The 25,011-nt window shown below is 35.7% G+C and overlaps 1 protein-coding gene across 7 annotated transcripts in view; it reads right to left on the reverse strand.

The window, feature by feature from the left end:
- The window catches only part of SCN3A (sodium voltage-gated channel alpha subunit 3), a 112,162-nt gene that overhangs the window by 79,377 nt on the left and 7,774 nt on the right, over nucleotides 1-25,011 (reverse strand). For all 7 annotated transcript variants that reach the window (XM_032286584.1, XM_032286589.1, XM_032286588.1 and 4 more), the window contains 2 exons: nucleotides 15,292-15,473; nucleotides 5,239-5,552 (listed from right to left, as the gene is read on the reverse strand). In XM_032286584.1, coding sequence (XP_032142475.1) covers nucleotides 5,239-5,502 — 264 coding nt within the window. In that variant the 5' untranslated portion in view covers nucleotides 5,503-5,552; nucleotides 15,292-15,473. The remainder of the gene's footprint in view (nucleotides 1-5,238; nucleotides 5,553-15,291; nucleotides 15,474-25,011) is intronic.

Raw genomic sequence — 25,011 nt, forward strand, 5'->3', positions numbered from 1 at the left:
AAAATGTTCAAACAGGTTGAATAACCTGGTTTTGCATATTCTATAGATGTGTGAAGGGATCAGCTTCTTAGCTAATACTGGGGATGGATGGATGCATTGAAGCTTAGTCTGAAATAAACCATTGTGGAATGAAAGGCATTCCACAACTAAAATTCTATTATCTGAAACCTACAATCATCTACTTAGCATTGGCTGTGCTACGGCTGACTACCCTCTTCCTGTAGAATCATCTTTTATTTTTTCCCACTAGAGCCATCTTTGCTATGGCCAATTCAACCCACTTATCAATCTCACTCACAACCAGACAAGCTCCCCTTATGACTCTGAATATGAGTGTCATAGATTCCTAGGTGACATCTAAAACGTCATTTATTGCAAACTTTCTTCATATCAGGGAAATGTCTCCATAACAGACCTTACAATATAGTTCCACCTACAATGACCCCCTATTATGTCAGAGGTTCTTAATCTTGCCTGAATACTAGGTTGTCCTGTAGAGATTTTAAAATTGACAATTGAATGAAAATTTCTTAGGGATGGCACAGACTTGAGTACCTAATGTAGATGACAGGGTGATGGATTCAGCAAACCACCATGGCACATGCACACCTGTGTAACAAACCTGCACATTCTACACATGTACCCCTGAACTTAAAGTATAATAAATAAAACAAAAATTTCCGGAGATGATTATAATATGCAATCAAGGTTGAAAATCCCTTCTCTCTGGGAATTTTCTCTGCTATCAATCACCTCCTTCATCATGTCTTTCCAAATCACACTATCCCTTGATCATTCCCTAATTGTTTCTCTTTATCAGTGAGTCTAAGTATATTAATTTGCACTCTTTTACATGTTGCTTGTAATTATAGTCAAGTGGCAATTTACACATACTGTTCATTCCAGTGAGAACTAGGTTAGGAATTGTTATAAATCATTGAACATAAAGAGCCTGTAATCTGCTTTTTCTCCGCTTTTTTCACAGTATTTAATAGCCTGGTTTGCAAATAAACACTTGTTTTGAATTAAATGTGGGTTTACCTTAAAGATACTATTTACCTTTAAGATATCTATTCTGTATACTTATTTACTTAATAATATGTTTCTCTCCTTTAACTAGGGGTTATATCCCATACATTTATGTTCACTGACAATGTACTTTGTTTGAATAGGTAGACAAAAATATTTATATTATCAGTATAAAGGACAGGAAAAACAATTTCTCTGTTCATTGCCCTTTTGTATTTAAGACCATGGTTCCAACCATTATTTAACTAACCATTATCCAGAAACTGTACAGTTTTTCTGTTTATTATTCCTTTGTATTTAAGTCCACAGAGCTAACCATTATTTAACCATTTTTCAGAAACTACAGTTGCTCTATTCATTGCCCTTTTGTATTTAAGACCATAGAGCCAACTATTACTTAACTATCCATTTTCCAGAAACTGCTCTCTATAAATGTGAACAATTTTATGAAGAGAACAAGCAAACTACTCTTTACCAGCAGTAAGGTTAAGTGTAAGGGACAGTAGACCTTGCAAAAGCTGCTCTTGAAGCACAGAAGCATTAAAGGGTTGCCTTGGAGTCACGGGATAAGATTATTTAATATTACAGTTGAACAATCAAGATCCATTTAGGCATTCAACAACAGCATTAACTTGAAAACGTTCACCATAATTTAAGGAGGATGTTCTCATGCTCTTTTGAAACAGTTTCCCTGAAAAAGCAGTTTCTACTTGCAACATTAGGAGAAAGTTTCATTTTAAACTATCTCCAAAAGCAGAGTGAACAGCAATAAATTATCCCTTTGATCATGGAACCCTTTACACCCCCTGCAAGATTAGCCTTTGTGGTACTAGTGGAATTAAAGCTGGCATGCTAAGAGCATCTTCGTTGAATTTGTAAGTTCCAAAACAGAGCAGGCCTTAAAACCACAATCCCAGTTTATTTTTTGGGACCACCACCTGATACAAAGAGAAACCTGAGTTCTGAGAAATGTGGAAAAAAATACTACTATCCTATTTAGTGAAAGAACTGCAAGAAAAAAAATTGAAATTATGGGGCTCTAATATTATGAAGAGATATACCTAAACTGAAAATTACTTGAGAAAATGACAAATGAACGGAGGAGGGATAAATCATAGCAATTTTAAAGTTAGGTTTCCAAGTAATGATAAGTAATGATGTGACTTAAAAAGTTAATACTACATATCGCTATTGACATTATAAATGCTACAGCTGGAAGTATGTTAAACTAGCTATTTTGTACTCTGGAATGTTATTTGCTTCTTTTTCCCAGGCAAATGCACATCTTGTAAGTTTACTAAAAGTTTTACTACTTTGTGGCAAGAATAAGATTTGCATCTCAGTGATTAGGACCACATCAGAGAACTCAAAAAATGACGCAACCATTTTTAAACATTCTCTTTTATTTTATTACATTAATAAGCACAGTATATAATTTCACTTAGTGTTTAAGAGCTCCGACTCTGGAGCCGAATGCTTGGGCTCAGATCCTGGATTCATCACTTGAGTGTGGCCTTGAGCATGTTACTTCACCTCTCTGTGCTTCACTTTCCCATTTGCAAACTGAAGCTAACAATAGGACCTGCTTCACTGGTTCAGTAAATAGCAAATGAGTTAAAGCACTCAGCAGTGTTTGACACAGTATGAGCACAAGAAAAGTTAGCTATGATTATCACTGTCACTACAGTTAATAGTACCCTGGTCAAATTAAATGCCATTAAAATACATTGTAATGTTACACATTTAATTAAATTAGGTATTTAAAATGTATCACTAATAGTGACAAAGAGTTAGGTAAGCTTTAAAATTTTTAAATGCCTTTTACTTGTATTTTTCCTTATAGCTAATATAGCTTCATAATATGTTTTTAAATTCCAAAACTTCTTCCATTAGCTTCTTACATGACTCCTTCTATGCTAAGAATGACAAATTACCTCTGTAACAGCACTTCAATCTTCATCTTTACGGATATTTCATAAATGAAAGCAGTGCAGCCAACAGTAAAGAATGTCTAGATGCCTCACAAAATGGTTCACAGCCACTATGAATAAATCAGTGTCCAAGTCTACCTCTCAGCCATGGAGGCAATAAAAATTGACTTTGTCATTAACAGAGGGCAACTCTGTTTTTTAGTGGCAGACTCACATTAACCAAACTTTAAAACCTGGCATATAAAATAAGAATGCCAATCTATTTATTTATTTAGAGACAGGATCTTGATCTGTCACCCAGGCTAAAGTGCAGCAGCACAATCACAGCTCACTGCAGCCCCAAATTCCTGACCTCAAGTAATCCTCCTGTCTTGGCTTTTCATTGCCCAAGCATTACAGGTGTGGGCCACCATGCCTGGCCTCCAATCTATTTATTTATATACAAAGAGATGCATTACTTTCATATGGACTGAGATAATTGCAATAATGTAACCAGTACATTCTTTTCTTCAAGCATATTTAGGGGAAACCAAATGTAATCACAAGGTTTCTTGCTGAGTGTGGAGCCCAAGCCAGCTGACTTAATTAAATGATGTGGAATGTTTAAGAGCATGTGTTAGGTAGTTCAGTGTAGCCCCTCCACAATGAGGTGCCCTGGCCATTGGGAAGAAAATGCTTTCGGTACTACTAAAGTTCTGTCTCCCTTGGAAAAAAAAAAATGTTTGCCTCTATTATTCTCCATTTCTCCCTTAACCCTACCAGACTGATAGACTCCCATTTTTGAGGACATTTCCTTTCTTTAAGTAGCAAATACTTAATCATAGCAGAGTAAATCACGCCTCCTCTCTTAAAAATATCTTTACAAATATAACCTTCAGAGCAACAGTTTTTACGGGAGAATATTATTTCCAGTTTCTTGGGGGATGACTTAATTGTCATCATCACAACTAAATTTCAAATTTTTCTTTAATTCTATAGTAAATTGTTGAAATGTTATTTTTAGAAGTACATGAATGTGTTAAATGCCACCTTTTATGAAACTAACTATAAAAAGGGAAAAAGAAGAATCTGTTTAACTATTAAAATTTGCTCTGATGACTTTAAATAAAACATTAAGCTTTCTGCTCAAAGTGTGGCCATGTACCAGTGTGATGGTTTGTAAGAAATTCAGGATCTCTGGCTCTACCCCAGACCTATGGATTCAGAATCTGCAATTTAAAAGATCTTAAGTGATCTGTATGTATGCGCAAGTTTGAGAAGTACTTCTTTAGAGCAACAGGACTAACTCCATGTCTGAAGAGCTGTCATTTCCTTTAGCCATCACTGATTTTATGAAGTTAAATTATGTAGTGCTTAAAGAATGAAATTTATTCAGCCACTGCTTTTAAAAGGGTGTGCTTTGACTAATAAAGGTGTTCAATATCTTCCATAACCTACAAGCCATAAACTCATGGTGATATTAATTTATCTTTAGTTTCTACATTGAACTATTTTCATGCTTGTGAATGTAAAATATAAATCATGGTTATAAAATTCCTTAATATCCAGTTAGAAGGCATAGAGTATACCACCTATTTTTTATATTTTTCTATAAAATACTACTCAGCTAGCTTAACTATAGAAGCCAGCTAATTATAATAGAATTATGCATTTATTTTAGCATTAGGAAAGCACAGTAATAACTATTAAATTAAATCATGTATAGATGGAGAAAATTTATAAGTTCTTTTTTTTTTTTTTTGGTCTTCCAATTTTGACATTTTTTTCTTCAGGGTGATGTTTTAATAGTATAGGGGATCCAGAATCAGCATGTCCCAAACTATATAAGGTTAAGAGACACTCCTAATTATATTCTAGGTTAGTTGGGGGAAAAAGAAATCTCTGGGTGAACATGCTTCCTTATGTATTGTCTGCCTACAGGAGGATGCTAAGCAGAAGTTTATTTATCGTCTTCTAGAAGACAAATTACTGTGAAGAAACCTCAAGTCAATTATGAACTAAAAAATAATAAGTACAATATATGCCCATAATTCTTTTTCTGCATAGGTATTATTCTGTTGACTATCCTGTGCTTGAATTTGTCAGCCATAATGGATATTTTACTTTGTTGATGTCAATTTTAATATTGACTCTTTGAATTACTGTGAAATTGTAGAAGTCATTATTCATATTTCCTCACTGTAACCAAAATGTTGGTTACAATAACCAAAACCAGAAAATTATAATATAGTTAGAAGTTTAATTAAAGATTTATTGGATGTATAAAACCAATACTCACTTTCTTATTGATATAGTAGGGATCCAGGTCCTCCAGGGGCTCTGATACCATTTCTGGAGGAATGTCTCCATAAATAAATGGAAGGTTCTTTCCAGCTTCCAAGTCACTATTTGGCTTTGGTTTGTTCTCATCGTCATTATCTTGTTCCTTTTTGGGCTTCTGAGCTTTCTCTTCTGCAGCTCGTTTTTCGATAGCAGCAAGAGATTCTCTAGTAAAAAGGCGGAAGCTTTCAGGTCCCGGGGGTACCAACAGTGCCTGTGCCATCTTTTCATCCTGCACAATTAATTTCGTGTAGCTTCTTGCATATGAATTGCCTGCAATAAAATAAAAATTGCATGAGAGCTAGGAAAACAAGTGATTGGGAATAAGAAAATCAATCAAAATGTCATTTAATGTTTTTTAGTAATTTTTAAAGCTATAAACGTTAAGTCCTGCTTTTAGTACTGCACCACACATTTGAACTTGAAAACATTATTATTCAACCTAATTCTGAATAAGCCAAGTTTATAAATCTATCAAAAATCTGTTCTTAATATTAATTAGCTTGATTTAGCCATTCTACAATGTACAGGACATATGTATAATATATAAACATTATATTGTACCTCAAGAATATATATAATATTGTCAATTTTTAAAAGCATTAAAAAAATTCTGTTTTGAGACTTTTAAGTCAAAATATAGTATACTTTCAGCAAAAGAGTAATGCCAGTAAAGTTTGTTAATGAAATCGCTTAATTATTCTGCATCCCACCCCTCGCCTTTTCATAACTTTGTAACTCCCCAAATAAAGAAGTACTGGCAAGAATACAATTATTGTGATATATCCCTGACTCATACAAATGAAGATAGAAAATGAAGTTTTGCCAAACCCAACCACTGTTATGTTTGTCAGCATCATTAACAACTGCTGCTTCAGAAAAGATCTGATCACCAAACAGCAGGGACATGGAAGCCACTGCCTCCAGAAACATCTACCTATCTTTAGTATTTTCTTTCTTTTATTAAGCCAGACTCTGTTTCCTTCTGAGGCAATGGAGAATATGTTTACTTTATATTTCAATCTGTTGCCCTTCAATTATTCCAAGATAATTTTAACATTTTTCCTGAATCTTCCATTTAGTATAGTGGTTAAAAGCATGGACTCAGGTGGTGGAATCTGTCTGTTCTAAACACTGGCTCTGCCGCTTATGAGCTGTGTGATCATGGACAAAGTAACCCCTCATTGCTTGGGTTCATCTATAAAATAAGGGTAGTAGGGAAACCGACCTCCTGGGTTATCATAAGAAATAAATGAGTTAATTATGTTGTGTCTAGAATAGATTTTGGCATTAGTAAGCATTGTATTATTGTAAACTATAATAATTAATTTATCTTCAATTTCCCTAGCCCATTTTCCTTCTTTTATGGTTTCAAGCATCCTCACAATTCAAACCACTCTTTAAACAGGTTCTTGCTGTGTTAGAACCACAACTGTGACCACAGAGTTAAAGGGATGAACTGAGAAGTGCAGCGTATAGGGGCCCACTCACACGTGCCGATCACCTGGCTGAGAAACAAGGGAAGGCAGACAGATGGAATGACTCTGCTCCATTCTCAGGGAAGGGAACAAAATTCTATCTGCAGGACATATAATACAACTATCGAAACCACAAGAAATCTGCTACATACATTTTGAAACATGAGCTATTTTATTTTGCATTATGCCAAAAATCACATTTAAAAAATCAAGATAAAATATAGAAACAATGACAACACCATATAAAATAAGTATATAAGTCATCTTCTAAAAGAATCTACAACTATGACACCAAAGTAATGATCAAAGTCATCTGTGACGTTTCCCCCATTCCCACCATTCCCCTCTGCCCCCACATTTATTCTAGTCTCCATAGTAGTTTATCCCTAAATGGCCCTCTAATTCTTGGCAGCTCACTACATACGCTTGAGCTTACAATGAGAAGCTCTGGATCTTTTAATAACATGAGAAAAAAAATATAAGCTATCATGTGTATGTGTGTTTTAGTTTATATCTTAATTACTAGTTCCCTGATCTGTTCCAATGACAAAAAAGTGTTTCTTAATTACTTATTATATTATTCTATTATTGCTATTTTTTTGAGACAGGGTCTCACTCTGTCACCCAGGCTGGAGTGCAGTGGCACAATCATGGCTCACTGCAGCCTAGACCCCCCGGGCGCAGGTAAACCTCCTACCTCAGCATCCTGAGTAGCTAGGACTACAAGTGCCCACTGTCTGGCTCATTTTTGTATCCTTTGTTGAGACGGGGTTTCAGTTGCCATTTTGCCCCAGGCTGATCTCAAACTCCTCGGTTTAAGGCATCCTCCCACCTCAGCCTCCCAAAGTACTAGGATTACAGGGGTGAGCCAATGCACCAGGCCCAAAAAGTGTTTTTAATAGATGTGTGTTTTCTTTGAATTAGTATTTACAATATAGCATTGTCATTATTTTTTTTTACTACTATGAAGGTGTATTCTAAATAAGTTATAAAATAAAATAGCAAGCCTGTCAAAAGTTATATCATTTTTCCCTAATTTTGAACAGAACTTCTGTTTCATAGTTAGGCAGCACATATCTTTTTCTCCATCAAGTGGTATGGTACATGAATAGAAACGTTTGAGAAAAATTCTATTTTACTCAAAAGTCAATTGATCATTTATTTTGTGTCTTCTAAATTTATGGAAGGCAGCACAAAATAAAATGAATGTTTTAGCCATCTTAATGTCAATTTTGATGGCCACATCATCAACCCAACTCTAGGCTGTGTGGAATAATCAGTTTTTATGCTTTTGAGTACAGAAAGACTTCGAGCATTTTCTGCAAGGCTTAAGTACCCAAAGATGTGTAATCCGTCTGTCTCATATCACCTGTCATAAACTGAATGGCTGTGGTTCTTCCCAAGTGCTGAATGAAGATGAAACAGCATGACAAACAAGTCTTAAGGAAATTCTATGAAGCATGGTTGCTTTCTTAGACGAGAAAAACAAAATCAAAAAAAGCTTGATTTGAGGATTTGATTTTGAACTAATTTTGATCATCTTTATTGGCAATGAATGAAAAACACACTGCAATTGGAATGGGAGATCTGGGTTAGTATTGAGTTTGCCACTAATAGTGTGCCTGTATTATCTAACCCATCTCAGCCTCGGTATCATCGAGGTACCCCCACGTAGAGATGGCAGCCCTTTTCCAGATGGGAATAGCTAATTTATATGAATACACATGTTTTACTGAATTGGAGCCTCCTGGTTGGTTTTTGTTTTAGAAATAAAATTAGGTTTAAAGTATCTAATGTGGAAATCACTGAATAACTTTCACAAATTATTCTGATTTTTCTGAGATGACATGGAACAAGGTGCCATCAAAAAATCATGAAAAACTTTTTACAAATAAATAATCCTTTACCTTCTTAGTTACTTATCAAGGGCTGGAATAAATAATTTGAATCTTGGTCAAAATAAAGTAAAAACGTCTTCTTGAAGTTCCCATACTACCGTCTCTAATTCCTCAGGAGACAGGCTAGTTCCAGACTCTCAGCTTTTCCCCTGCAAGGGAGTTAGGTTTTGTCCAATATTTGGGTAGGCTGAGAAATTAAAGAATTTGGTGAAAAGAGTTTCTCATGTCTTCACTGACAATTTTGCTGTTTAGAAACCCCTCATAGTTCTTTGGCAGTTCCCTTTTACTTTTTCCCCATTCTTTCTTCTTCTCTGTGAGCTTATAATACAGAGTTCTTACATAATTTTATATTCATATTAGAGAAGGCTTTAAAAATTAATCCTTACTGATGCATTGGTGTGGAATATGTATTATTAATGAATATATGCACATTATAATTTATTAAAATACATAAAATTTAATATATCACATTTTCTCCAGAGCTATCTTTGTAAGACCATAAAAGATGTGAAAAAAATCTTAGGACATGATCTTTTTGAAAACCAAAAAGGCTGTGGGTGAATTTGTGTGAGTAAAGCAAATATATCTTTTTGTTAATCAGTGAAAAGATTATGGTTCAATATATCCTATTTTAGGAGTAAATTGCAATATTCCAAATCTGGAAGGGATCTCAAAATCATTTATTTGGGAAATATTTATGGAGGGTTCTATGAATCAGTACTCTGCTTGAACCAGGAACCTATAGTCACTTCCCTGGGGGCTGACAGTCCAATGTGGGAGGCAGATTTTTATACAAATAATTATAATACAGTTATATACAGCTGGTTATTGTCTGAGGTTCATTGAAAGTATCAATTTATTCTTCCAAGGGGAGGGAAGGAGAGGTATGGTTTGGGGAAGTCTCTGAGGAAGTGACATTGGAGTAGGTTTTGCAGGTTAGCTGGAATTTGACTGGGGTCTTGTGGTGGTGCTGGTGGTTGGGAAGGGGTGGGTAGGAAGACACATTAGTAGAGACACATTGAGCAGGCATGGATGGGGGGCAGCATGTGTGCAGATGCAGAGACAAGAAAGAGCTGGAGAGTTTGGGAGCAAGAACATGAAATTCTTTAGGGGTGGAGATCACCCTGCACAGATGGGAGTGGTATGACACAAAACTGGAAAGTTAGGCAGGATAGATCACCAAGGACCCTGCATTCCACACAAAGGTACGCCATGGATGAGGAGTGCTATGGTCAATGAGAAGATTGGAAAGATGGTGGTAGCATGAAGGGTAGACAGGCAGAGAGTGATTCTAGAGCAATAGTTTTCAAATTTTGTGATTTCAGGATCCCTTTACAATCTTAAAATCATTCGTGAACCCAAAGAGCTTTTGCCTATAAGGGGACTTAACTATCCATACTTACCTTATCAAAAATTAAAATAAAAAATGTAAAAATTCTTATTAATTAATAATAAGCGCTTGTATGTTTATACAGACAACAGATGGTTGACGAAAACAACTATGTTATTCAAAACAGAAAAAAATTTAATGAGAAGAATGAATTTGTTTCACGCTTAGTCAAATATCTTTATGTTGCTTAAGAGAATACAACTAGATTTTCATAACTGCTTCAGTGTTTAATCTGATGGAATGTGTTGTTTTATTGAAATACATGAAGAAAATTCTCACACATACATGTGGCTAGAAAAAAGGAGTGTTTTAATTGTCTTTCCATGTAACTGTGAATATCCTTTTTTAATATCATATCAAAACTCTGCAAATTATAGTTTATCAAATTAGTTTGTGTAAGATCAAAACCATATCAATGAACTTTTGATTTATCTTGTCCTTTGAAAGGATCTTTTAACTAATCATGCGTGACTTTGTATCATCATGCATGGATTATTTGGAAAATGGCACATTGTTATGCAGTTCTTCCAAATTTTGACAAATTTCATTCTATAATATCCAAAAATCACATTTGTTAATATCTCCACTGATGTCATGAGGAAAGCTGTAATGTATGGGTAGGCTGTCAAGCTTCCAGTGGCAGGTAAAAGTTTCCCCAAATTCCAATTTCTTCTTCAAATCTCCAGTTTAAACATTGACAACAAATGCTTCCATTTGCTTTTCCTGAAGTGACAGGCTTTCCCTGAAGTGACAGGCTTTCCCTTTGTTCATTTTTGAGAAAATGTGTGCCAAACACTGAAGTCTGAATAACCATAGTTTGTCAGTTATCCTTTCAGGTGAAAATGGTGTTCCATGAAAAAAAGAAAAGAGGGTTATTCAGCTCCTGACTCAATCACCCAAGTGCTTTTCTTAGAGACAACTATGGCACTTCAGTATGCAGTCAAATACTTCATATATTTCTCCAATTTCATCATGCAGAATGTTAAAAATATGTATTTTTTAAGGCTGAGCTTAAACAAAATTAATATTTACTGTTTCATCAGATATTTATTATGTGAACTGGCATTATTTTTCCTACTGAGAGTGTGGAACAACGAAGAAAACACAGACTCCACCTATAGTTTGATGTTACTGCATTGCTTACTGCTAAACCATTAGCAGTTTTACTACATGACTAATGCTCTATCAGTGCAAGTGGCAAAATAGTGAAAAAAGACAAATGCCATTATGGCATAATTATGAAAGTAGTTTAGAACTCAAGCTCTCACACAAAGGGCACAGGAATCCCCAGTTGTCTAAAATCTACACTTTGAGAATAACTGTCCTAGAAGAAAGCACTTAGACACCACTCAATCATCTAAAGAAGAGAAGAAAAGGATCTAACTATACCAAAGGCATGAACTTGGCAATCACAACTAGATTCAAGCTTGACTCCACTGTGTTCCTGAAGCTTTTTTATTCTTTATAATTTCCGTAGCTGTACGATGGAGATAATCATAGCTCATACTTTATAGAGGTAATATAAAATTTAAATGAGAAAATGCCACCTAAAGGGTGATCACAGTGCCTGAAATATATTAGTAGTAGGCCATCAATAAGTTAGGGAGAAAAATCATGGACAGAAGAGTGTATTCAATGCACAAGTATAAGAGAGAGAAAAATAATGAGATTTTGTGACTGACTTGATAGGAGGAGTGAATAAACGTTATAGGATTAAGCTCACTTCCAGGTTTCCAGCTTAGGTCACAAACTGACACTAACCCAACAGAGAAATGGAGATTTATAAGGCATGATAATAAATTCTGTTTGGGACCTGTTCAGTCTGAGACAACTGTGAGACATCTGGGTATACAATTGAAATCTAGATCTGAGACTCAGAGAGCTGTCTGGGCTGGGGTGAAGTTGATAAGAAGTTACTGGTTGAGTCTGGGCATGGTGGCTCATGACTCTAATCTGAGCACTTGGGAGGCTGGGGCAAGAGGATTGCTTGAGCCCAGGAATTCGAGGCTGCAGTGAGTTATGATCTTGCCACTGCACTCCAGCCTAGGCTACAAAACAAGATCTTGTCAAAAAAAAGGTTGAATCTGAAGATAAGATTGTGTATGGCATTGCCTAGGGAAGAAAAGTGAAAGGATGATGAGTGAAGAAGCAAGACTCACACAACTACCAATATTTAAGTAAAGGGAGCATAGAGGATGATAGACAATGAAGTTAGAACAATTACCTAGTTGCCAAAGGGGAAATTCCAAAATGCTAATTAAAAGACATACTTGGGATTTAACAATTAGTCCCACTCTCTGCCTTTAAAATAAATGAAGAATAGTACCAAACAAGCTACGTAATCGCCTTGGAAATGTCTACTATCAAGCAGAAATCATGACTTTTTCTATTATAATTGACATATTTGCCTTGACTCTTACTATTACTCTTACTTATTATTACAGCTCTAAAAGATCTAAGCTGAATATAAATAACAACAGAAAAATATATTTGTATAGTTCATTTCAGTTTTCCAGCCTCACCTATCAGTGTACTATGATGCTAACATAACCTTATAAAAGCATTGAAGCTAACAATTCAATGAGTATAAAACTAATATTTGCTAATGAAAGAGAATCTAGAAAAATAGCATGATAAACATCTAAGATATGCTGCGGCATTTCTAAGGAAAATTTTATTTTGTCCGTTAATCATGGCCTATGGGCACTTAGCTTGCCTAATTTTCCAGAATAGCAGACAATTTGGCAAATTGTATTGGTCCGTAACCTGTAATATCAGTAGTGTCTCTCCCTTTCTCTGTCGGGATTTTTACGATTATGTTGCAGACAAAATCGATTAGTTCTGGTCTGTTTCCATGGAAACAAGATTGTGTCATAAGGCTGTAAATTTGCCATCTTCATGGATGAAAAGTTGCTCTATGTCACACAACTTGAGACAATATTAAAAAAATCTGTAATGTATTTTCATGTCTTTGAGAAGGAGAGTGTGAGTTGCGGGGAAGGACTGGGTCCATTACTGAGGAGGGATGCTGTGTGTTCTTGGTATCTACAAGAGACTATAATAATAAGGATATAATGTAAAAGACAAGATAGAGCAATTAACTGCCTGTTGAAGAGAAATGTTTATTTTTCCCAGTGAAATTTTTACTTAAGGCTAATGATTGTCTGGTATTTACCATATATTCTCAGGCAGCATATGCACCCAATAGCATAAGATTTATCAAAGGCATACATAGAGCATTCAGCACATTATAATGATAACCACTGGACACATTCCAAGGCAGAATTAAATACTATTTTCTACAATCTCAATAGAGTTTTTGAAATAATACTTGGTTGATGTGCCTCCTTAACCAGCTGGCTATGAGGATTGAATAATAATAAACAAAATTCTATTAAATGATTACTATGTCTCAGACACTGTCATGCAATATATGCATGTTAGCCCATTTAATCACTATTACAATTTCATGAGATTGATACTATTATTATTTCCATTTTAAAGATCAAGAAACATAGGTATACATAGGCTAGATAAGCCAAGGAGTCAAGATTTAAATCTGTCCAGTTCAGGAAAAAAAAAGCCTGGGTACCTCAGCCTGCAAAATCAGAAGATTCTTGATGTTTGCTGAAATGAAATTAGGATAAATCAGCTATCTTACCAAGAAATTACCATGCATAAAGCCCTGTGTCAGGAATAAGTGGTATAATCTAAGAAATGTAGCAATATAGTCCTCATCTTTATTTCCACATAGAAGATAAAGCAAACAGGAATGAGTTAATAACAAACATGAAACCCACATCTATGTTATTTAATAATAAATTAAAAGCCTAGGCAAGCTTCTTCTATGTCACGTACCTCTTGCTCTCGATGTATTGTTAAAGAAATCAGCATTACTATTAGTCTGAATAAACCTATTGAGAAAGTAACTCTACAGCAAAGTATCACTGTTATAACCAAATACAAATGAAATGTAGACCTTCTTTACGTTATTGTTCTGTTTCTATCAGCTAACCACATGATTGCCAATGTGTGCTGACTATTTAACAAGATGATCTATTTCTGTTTTTCTGTACCTGGACTCAATGTCATGGCTCTGAAAAAAAAATAGCTTAGTAAAAAAAAAACATGAGTTTATCTCTGTCTTCAAGACAATCATCCTGGAAATAATCAGTGTTTAGGGATTTATGTTTTCTGTGACTTTGTCCTCATCAGATAATTATTACCTTGAAGAGACAACTGCTAACTAATAACAACATTTTAAAGGACAAATCAGCATCGTTGTGTTTATTAGCTATTTAATGTTTCTATTAAATCCTTGCAAAGTAAATTGTGTGTTTGACTCCCCAATATTCATTCCATACCAGATGCTTCCTTCAAGCCCCTTGCCAATCCTTGGTTAAGGACCAGGTATATGATCTAACTCTGGCCAATGAAAGGTGAGGGGACTTCAGTCAAATGGTTGTTTGTAAAAAGTTTCTTCACTCCTAAGAAAGAGAGCAAAGAGGAGATAGCATGCTCTGTCCTCTGGATGCTTTTTTTATGGGGATAGAATACATGGAGCTACTTCTGCCAAGTTAAAACCAGAAGAGATGCCAATCTGAGGGCAAAGCTGACACACTGAGGGTGGCAGTTCACAGAGACATGTTTACCCCTGGGCCTTTGACGGATCACTCAGCTCATGGGCCCAAACAACGCTTGCACTGCTTGTTCTGTTCAATAAACATCTTTCTTGACTAAGACAGTTTTAGACAGTTTTTCTGGTTATTTGCAGCTGATACACCAAACAAATAAATAGTCTTTGGTCAGTTCAAAAACTTGCCCAATCTGGAAGCCAGCTCACAACCAAGTACTCAACACATATTTGGGTGACCTTTACCCCATACTATCCGGTGAGACATGGATCCAATTACCAAATAAATATAATAAAATTTAAAGTAAATACAATCCAGGGTAATTTACTAGATACACAGGATGAATGTCTCTTAAAAGAAAAATATATAAAAAAACGGAGTTAATCTCTTTTTCTTACATCAATAGCCTTTGGCATCATTCTTATCCCTGAGGTCATCTCTACTATGTTTCCTTATATGTATTTGCCGCTGTGGAAGAACAAACTGGTAGAGGAAGGAATAAAACACCCATCTGCCTTCTTTTGGTCCTGATACAGCTGTCCTTGTTAAATAGTAGAGATTTTCGTTTACTTTCCAGAAAAACAAATTTATACCCAGAAGTTGTTTAGTTACCTTAGATAGTCACAGCACCTTTTTTTCAGAAAAGCTCTGGGCCCCTCATTTATTCTTACAATATCCCTCGAAGAGATTCTGTGATCCTTTCCCAGCAAGCCACTATGCTATGAATCCTTGACAGACTGTCTCATCCCTGATAAACTTGATGTGGCTTGGCTTCAGCTTTCTTGCTCCATGATCTGTGTAGAAAGAGAATGCAGGTGACATTAGCCTATAATCTTTGATATTTGGCATAGGAGTGCTCTGGCTATAGGTCTGGGTTTTATTCATTTTATTTTTATAGCCCTAGGTCAACAATGCAAGGATTATTCAAAGCAGGATATTTGATCCATGTTAGAAGCATGCTCTACCATGATTTAGGAAGAATGGGACCAGCAACCACTGCCAGGATCCTAGGGTGGGGATCCTTCTGTTCTTCTCTCTTCCTTCCTTCTCTCCTCTTCACTCCTTACATCTTCCCCTTGCTTCTTTTCCTCAAATACTTCAAAGACCAAAGTGGTAGGCTAATGGAACATGTGGTTCACATTGGTGTTGTAGGTCATTATTCTAGTTCCTTTTCCTCTTCACCTAAAACCCAGTTTGATTGGCTTACTAAAATAAGACAAATAAACCTTATTTAGTAGCTTCTAAGAGTACATTTTAGACAAGCTGAGATAGAAAGCCAGCATGCTAAATATCAACCTAAATGTAATAACCAGAGGTCATACTCCTTTTAGCTATAACCAATAGCAATGGCTTAGCAGAGTTAAACCAATAATAATTATTTCAATGGAAATATATATAATCAGTAATTAACAGTAAAAATAATATTTGCTGCAATTCGTTTATATGATATTCATAAACCAAACTAGTCATGAATTCTCACCAGTAATTTCCCTTGACCACTTACCATAACAGAAAACATTAAATCTCACTTTTACAGTTTTATACATGGTCTATAAAATCTGTCTCCAGATGAACTCTCTCCTAAGCCATCATTTTTTTCTCTATTCTTTTACTGGAGTGATGGTTCCAAAACACATATCCTACCCTTGTTCAAATCTGTCAGTGGCTCTCAGTTACTTAGAATTACTTTAGCCAAGTATGAAAGTGCCTTCATGATCTGGTCTCTGCCTATCCTCTCTTATGCCTCACTAAGTGGTAACAATAACACTAATGCTAATAATAATACCAATCAGACACACCATGCATCAGAAATTGAGCATTAGATTGTTACATAAATTTATAATTCTTCAATAAACGTTAGTACCCTCTACTTCACAGTCACAAGCTTAATAAATGTTATTTCCCTTGTCTTCATAGGGACCCAAGTAACTAAGTTTTAAATACTTTAACCTTCAGCCTGAGCTACAATGAGCATAATGTTGAATATGTTAAATATCCAAAATATCATTTTAAAAACATTTTTAATACATTTGAGAGCTTTTTGCTGGGATGTGGAAGGAGATGAGGTGGGGCGGGCTGGATATTGAAGAGGGAATGAGAAGTAGAAGAGTGGAGTCTGAGAAAGCATCCCATAAGATTCTGATTGGCTTGAGTTATCTTTCTTTTTCCTATCCTTGTAAAAATTACTGATTTACAGATTGGAGAAACATATTTTATGATCTTGGCTTCAAACAGGAGAGAGAGTTTTTTTGTTTTGTTTTGTTTTTTGTTTTTGTAGGTTTTTTTGTTTTTGTTTTTGTTTTTTGTTTCAATTCCAAGTATCCATGGGAAATCACAGTGATTCCTGCATGTGAACTCATACTCCAATCTAGGCCACATACTTCAAGTTGCATTATATCTTAATGAGAGTTGCATCTCACTTATTTTTAAAAGCAGCCCTGGCTTACAGATTAACCACTGTATAAAATTGGATTCTAAGCAATTCTGAACTTCAGCGAGCATAAGAATCACTTGTGCTGCTTATTAAAGTTGTAGATTTCTGAATCCAATCTCTGGAAATTCTGAAAAAAATAGGTTTGAGGTGGGGCCCAGAGATCTGCATTTTTAATACACTCCCCAAGTGAGTGTTGTGCAAGTGATACATGGATGACTATTTGAGAAATGATGCTCTGAAAGAAGAGTAGAGATTCCTAGGAATATGGTCTGCAAGCTTTTGACAATCAAGCCTGGAATTTCGCCTCTAATGTCCCAAGTAACTAAGAAAAAGTGGAAACATACTGGATCACATGAATTTTGTTCTATTTTAGGAAAAAACGAAAAAAACCACATTTCCTAAAAGTTGTGTATAAAAAGCAAACATTTTTCAAGAACGAACTGAAGGGAAGAAAGTTTGTTTAGGATACAGTATAAAGGACACGAGTCAACATGCTCAACAGACATCTTAAATTTAATTTTGCAAAGATCCATACAAGGTTCAATTGAATAAGTCTTTTTCTGATGGTTGCAATTAGCTAAACTCAGTGAATTTCATTTAGAAGGTGATGAGATAAGATGGTCCAGAAACCTTGCTTTTCGATGACCTAATAAGTGTATTGGATCTGGAGATCCCCCCAAAATAGCCTACATTTGAAATTATCTTAATAAAATTTCAGCATTTTAGTAATTTAGGGGAAGTTATTCCTCTTTCAAATGAAGAAGTAATAGCTCAAACAGCATGATAGAAGCTTTATGCTAAAAATGCTAGAGGTCACTAGCTTAGGAATCCCAGACAAATTAAATCTTTAATTTTATATTTCTTAAGATTTTTCTATTTAGTATTGTTATTAATGCTAATATCAACAATGGAATATTCTAGAGGCAAGTTTAATTGTTTGTATTTTCTTTTGTGGTTATTTTGGTGTATCCTGACAATTTATTTATCCTTTAAGATCTTCTAGTCCTCAGAGTTTGTAAAATTTTTGTTTCACTATGACTCCATTATTTTTGGAATCATTTTGCCTCTCTTTTTTTTCTGGCCATGAGTGCAACTCTCTTTTCTTTCAATTGGCTTTTATCTTTCTTTATACTGACATGATATACCTGCTTAAGAATTTTCCAGGTCATAACCATTTGTGTCATGCAGTAGGCTGTAAAATTCTGGGTATTCGGCATTTTGCGCAAGGGCAGAAGAAGATCCAAAGCTGCTCATGGAGGACCTCACAAGCTTTGCCATGAGGAAGGGACAGCTTTCCATCCTGATGCGAAACCTGGTTGGCTCTTCAACCTCTGTGATGAGGTAACAGTTCCAATTACCATCTACCCACTTGGTGTTAAGACTTGAGGTCCTTATTAAAGATGTAACTTCAAATGGTCAAATCATCAAGATATCATACAGTGAAATACAGAAATGTCTAGGAAACCAAATTGTCCATCCAGTTCTTGGGGCGTTCCAGACATTCTCCTTGTAGCAACTTTGACCACCTTCACCGTGATCCATGATCATTTAAGGTCTGAGACTTATTTCTTTGTGTTGGATAACATTCATTTCTTCCTTTAAAAGTGTTGAGCTTGGGAGGCTCAAAGCTAAATGTACGTTCTGAAAGAGTAAATTTATTAACTTACAGTCCTTAACTGATGTGTCACATACATTTTCTCCGTTTTCCTTGTCTTGAGCTTCCCATTGCACAAATATTTATAAATACATATATGTGTGTATGTATGTATAGATATATAATTTTGAATCAAAACTTTTTCAAAAGAGGTGAGGTATAATAAATAAAAAATCAAATCCCTCTATGCGATTTAAAAGACCTTTTCATTCTTTAGCATGATTCTATACGTCTTAAAAACCATTTTTTCTCAAGAACTATACTTAATTTTATAATGAAAATAAATGTTAAGAAATGAACTTGGAAGCACTGTATTCTAACAGTGAAAAGAATCTTCCAGGCCATTTAGTTTCACCAACTTAATTTAAAGTAGTGGTTCTCAAAATATAGCATCGGAGTCACCTCGAGAACTTTTTGTTAAAACACAGCTTTCTGGGCTCCACTCCAGGTAGATACGGGTGGGATCCAATTTTGTGTTTCTAACAAATGAACAGATAATGCTGATGTTGCCAGCCCAGGAACCACACTTTGACAATACCTAGCTTACAGAATCCAGAATTTTATGTGTGTGTGTGTTTAGGTTAGACACATGTACACTGACCACATCACTTTCATTTTTGTGGTTTCTTAGCCTCTTCAGTCTCATTTATTTATTCATCTAATGCCCTGTTGTGTAATTTTGTTGCACCTGGAACCTTGAAATGGTTTACGGCAGTATTACACAGAAGCCTGCAATCGCTTTCTGTCTCCTTGCTGCCAGCCTGACTCCATGTAGTCTGTTTTCACCTTGCTAGTCAGAGTGATCTTGAGAAAAGAGAAATCAAGTCATACCATTTTTCTGCTCAGAAGCCCCCAGAAGCTACCCAGAAAAAAAGGCCCAAATCCTTACAATTGTCTAAGAGGCTTTACAATCTGTCTGACCTATAATCTGTCTGAGAATAGAAGGTACCTCCTATTCTCCTCCTCCCTTGATTCTCTGTAGCCAAACTTGCTTCCAGCTGTCCTCTGTACCTGGAAGCACCCACAGACTATTCCCTTATTCTGGTATGCTCTTCCTTTAGGAAACTGTATGACTAACTCACTTATCTCCTTCAAGCTATGGCCAAAAGTTTACCTTCTTAAAGAGACCTGCTCACACTTTTCCTTTAATCTCTTACTCTGCTCTGTTGTTTCCAAATCAGTTATCCTTTTGTTAGGTACTATATAACTTACTTATCATGTTTATCATTCATTTTCTGTCTCTCCTGGGTAGCACAGAAACAGAACAGGGGCTGGAATATTTGCCCTTTTTGGGTCTGTTTTCACCAATGAATCTCCTGTGTCTAGAACAGTACATGGCACAAAGTAGTGCTCAAAGAATATGTTTTTAAACCAATGAATTATTTAATTTTGGTTTCCCAAAAAAATTAGTAGTTTTTTTAGATTTATTATTTGGAAATTTGGCCCAATCTTTAGAAACTCATATATTCTATTTATGGCAACATATTTTATAATAGCAATGTCTGAAGAAAATGAAACTGTCCTCTAATAGAGTATTGATTAAGTAAATCAGATAACTTTGTTTTGTATTTTATAGGTATTAAGATGATAAAACATAAAAGGACTCAGTGTAGGAAAAACAAAACCAAACTCTTTACAGGAACATATCTGCTAATTATGTAGCCTTATTTAATCTAGATCAAAATACATACATTAAAATCCTCTTTACCTCAAAGATAAATTATATAACTATACCAAGTTTACTAGAATCTCTTTAAAACAAAGCAAATTGAAGACTGAATACTTTACCTAAAGTATTTCCCACTCCAAAATATCTTAGAGAAGTAAGAATGATAATAGAGAGCAGTGATTGAGCTCTTGTCACTTAGCAGGGACTGATTACTTCGTTTAATATTCACAACAAACATATAAGATAAATATGATTGTTCTTCATATATTTTAGATAAGGAAACTATGAAGTTCAGAGGGGATAAGTAACTTGCCCAAGGTCACATGACAGGTAAATGTTGCCACCAAATCCTATAATTTTTGTCTTTGGGAAAATTAATCAAAGTCTCTCTACAATGCCCTTACCAATGAAATTCTCCAGCTACATCTTACATGCTCTGTATATTTCCATTCCCTAAAAGACTTCAGCCTCTGACATCCGGTGTTCAAAAATGTTCTCACTATCTGATATATCATTCACCACCAACTGTCACCTGTTAAAATCCTGCTTGCTCTTGAAGGCTCATCATATCCCAATTCCAAGTCTGAAGTCATGTTGCCTTCCTCTGAACTCCCACAGCACACACATGTTGTCTAAAATTTTTACAGTAATTATATATATCCTATCTTCTATTGTTATTGAAGATGTGCTTTATTGCTTCTACATTTATTATCAAATTCCTTGAGGATAAGGGTGCATGGACTACCTACCACAGTATGCAGGACATTATTAGATATATGTCGAGTACATTGCCCCAAACAAATTTTACAAACATTCTGTCCAATATGGTAGCCACTGACCACATGAAGAACTGAGCATTTGAAATGTGGGTAGGTGCCAAATTTTGAAATGATAATAATTAGGAGGTAACATATTAAACAAAATATATCGTTAATAAAATCAATCTTACTGTTTTCTCTTTTTTGACATTAGAATCTAGAACACTTAAAAGTACACACATGGGACTCATTATATTTCTAATGCACAGTGTTTTTTTCAGATACACCTGTCCCCTTTTCCATCACTCTCCTCCAAGGGATCAAGCCCATGAACAAATGTAAGAATTAAGCAAAAGGTCAATCCCCTATTCTGAGATGTTCTAAAAGAGGGAGAGGGCCCTCTCTGGATCAACAGTTTTTCTATTTTATGTATTCAGATTGCTGCTTTTGTCTTTAAGTCATAGGATTTTGGTCTAAGAAACACCATAGTGAAAAAGCTACTTTGTCCATAAGTGAACACTCACTGTGTGTGTGTGCAGTGGAGCAGAAACCACATGCAAATCAGAATATAACAGAATTACAGGAAGCTTTCTATTTTGAAGTACATTGGCAACAGGGCAAATAGAAAGCAAACAGCATTCTCCCAGCAATCCTTGATCCCTTTCCTACCCCAACATCAGCCATAATAGAGAGCCCTATGTGTTGCCCTCAGCTGCCTGTCTCCTACTGCTTGCTGGTACCATGTGCTTTAGGCAGTTTCTTTCCAGGCAAACACAGACTGTTTACTGACTGTAATCAAAATGACAGCGCACTGTTTTCACAACTGAGTGTTGAGAGTCGATTGCCTTTTTTACTTGGCAACCTGAGGAAAATTGAGAACTGGGAACTTGAGGTACAACTAATGTTACTTCAAGATGGTGGTGTTGACTACTCCACTTGTTATCTGCATTCCTTTGAGATTTAAAATACAGAGGATTGGGATTTGTCTAGCTCAGAGCAAAAAGGTTTTAATCACTGCTTTCAGATGGGTGCAGATGGTAAACCACACCAGAGCACAGGATGATCTAGGTGTGTCTGAAGTTCAGCTGCCATGTGATTCTTCATCAGCATAAAATCAATCATATAAAGAGGCCTTCCCCACTAACTATGCCCCTTAGATACACAGTTATAATGTTACAGAGTGAATCACTGTAAGATGGTGCCACAGAAGATAGTGCAATATACTAGAAAAGCATACCCCTGCCCTATCTTTCTTAGAAATGAGATTTAATGAAAAGATAAGAGAGAGGAAAATAGAAGTAGAGATATACAAGTTGCAATTCAGACAACCTGTATTCTAGACTTGTCTCTGCTATCAATTGCTGTGATATATTGAACACTCAAGATCTCAGATGTTTAGTGTATATGTGAGTAAAAAAGAAGGAAGAGGTGGGAAATTGACCAATTATTTTGTAGCACCTATTTTATTGCTAAAACTCTATTTCAGTGTCCAGACTTTGGGTGTCTGTGCTCAGCTTACTCAAAATGTTCATCCTTTCTGAGAGAAGCTGATCTGAGGGTATAGCAATACCTTTATACTCTGAATGCGGGCCATGAAACCTTATACAAATCACGTTCCTGAGGTAGGTATGCCACATCTATTAGAGGGTATATTCATTTTTAGAAGACATTAGTGAACTAGGTGCTTGCATAGGTCCTCTCCAGCCCAAATTTAAACTGTTTCTTGATGAATAAATAATATACGTGCCTTGAGTAGACTATGGGATCGGGTGCTGAAAAGAGCGATCCCTTGAATCCTTTCTAACTCTAGATATTCAATTTTGTACACATGACTTCTTCATGAAATGGTAATATAAAAAAATCACCTGCTGAGAAATTCCATACAAATTGCAGTTAATAAAAACCTAGAAAACTTTAAGTCTGGATTTCAGAGAAATATGACCAGTCACTAGGCTAAATCTTCCCCAAAAAGGACCCTTCAAAATAAAGAAAGGATGATAAAAAGTCTTCCCTAGATCTGAATTCAGGACCCAGAGAACCTGTGTTTTTCCTTCAGCCTCTGAACACATCATTGGCACCAAAATAGAGCAAAGGATTGTGTGCACTGCCCTGATTTAGGTGTGGATGATGCCACGGACTGCAGCAGGGAATGCAGAGTAAATTATCCCTGCACATAAGGACAGGAAGGGGATGCTGTTCAGTGCTCAATTCTTTTGAAGCTAAAGGAGACCTAGAATGCCACAGGTAAGAGAAAATTACATATGACAAAAAATTTTGTTTTAAACAGGGATTGTAGCAAACAAACGTCTGAAGACTGGCGTGGTCTGTCTGTGTTTAACCTCCTGAGAATAGAGGACCTGGTAAGTAAGAAACTGACTAGTAAGGACAGTAGTTCTGAGGAGAAACCTAATAAGAGATGAAAGGGGAGATACCAGGAGGGAGAGATGCCCTGCTGTGTGCCAGGTGTGCCACCCGAGCTATTTCAAGGGATGGAAGACTCAGGACCCTGACAAACTTGCCAGTGCAAAATCAAACATTGAGTTCACTCATTCTTCAAGTGCCACTCCCCTTTAGAAGTAATAGACTTTATTTTTTTAGAACAATTTTAGGTTTACAGGAAAGTCCATTGGTAAGTACTGAATGCCCGCATCAAGTGCCGTTTTTTATGTCTTAAATATCTGTCTTCAGAATTTTTATTCAGAAATAAATTGAGAGAATAAATAGCAAATATTTTGTTAAGTGTGAAGCTTCCCAAATTTAGCTTTCTTGAGGGATATGGATTGTTGGGGAGGGGGAAGTGTATTATTTTCTGATTCAATTGATCCCACAAAGTGTTTTCTGAACTGGCACCTCTATCATAGATTTAATGGGATATTTAAAAGAAAGTTGTCTTACAATGACTCAGGGTAATTTTAAGATCCTGAGTAGAAAACCATATTTCACAAATGTGTACAGGGGAACTGACTATTGTTGTTTTCATGGTATATGTTAACTTTTGTGTTTATTTGCATAAAAATCTGCATCTTGATCTGGATGTGCTCGCCACTTTTCATTTACCTTCATGCATTACCCTTTCCTTTTCAAAATGTACAAAGTGCTTTTGAATAAAAAGTTGGAATATTTCCTTAAAATAATCTAGTTAGTTCTTAAAATTGTCATCATTTTGGTAGAGGGGAATAGTTATATCAACCATAAATTGTTCACCCCGTACACTGATTATGTTATTTAAGGTGACCCTTCTTCACAAAAGCATTCCTTCCCTGGTTCAGGCTTTCATTCTTATCAGTATCTTATTGGTTTCTTATTTATATTTTTATTGCAGGCTGCCCAAATACTTCGTGTATAAAGCTTGGATGTAGTTTTTTTTTAAGTAAATAATCCAATCCCAGTGGAAGGACACAAGCACCGTGTCACACATATTCATCAAAACCCTGGCCTCAAACACTGATACTGTATTTCTTCTGTTTACCACAGAAGCACCAGCCACCTGCCTCAAAATGTGGATATTTTCATCCTAAGATTTAACAGATATTTTCTGTTCTCATAATCATTTTACTGACCACATTGGCAGAATGTCAGAGGTGGGTGAAGACAGCATAGTTAAATATTAATATTAAATGGTGATCCTTTAGAGAAGACTTTAGGATAAAATCTTCTCTAAAGGACTTGTAGAGAATTGTCCTCTACGTCTCCTACCCAGCTGTGGGAAACCAATCCGGAAGAGCAACTGGGGTGTTAAACCAGGAAATGTCTCCTTACAAGCTGACTCATCTTAGGAATGAGATTCTTTTTAAGAAATGCAATTAATTATTAATTT

The sequence above is a fragment of the Sapajus apella genome, unplaced genomic scaffold (assembly GCF_009761245.1).
Source record: "Sapajus apella isolate SASKATOON/1434 unplaced genomic scaffold, GSC_monkey_1.0 scaffold18, whole genome shotgun sequence".
NCBI lineage: Eukaryota > Metazoa > Chordata > Mammalia > Primates > Cebidae > Sapajus > Sapajus apella.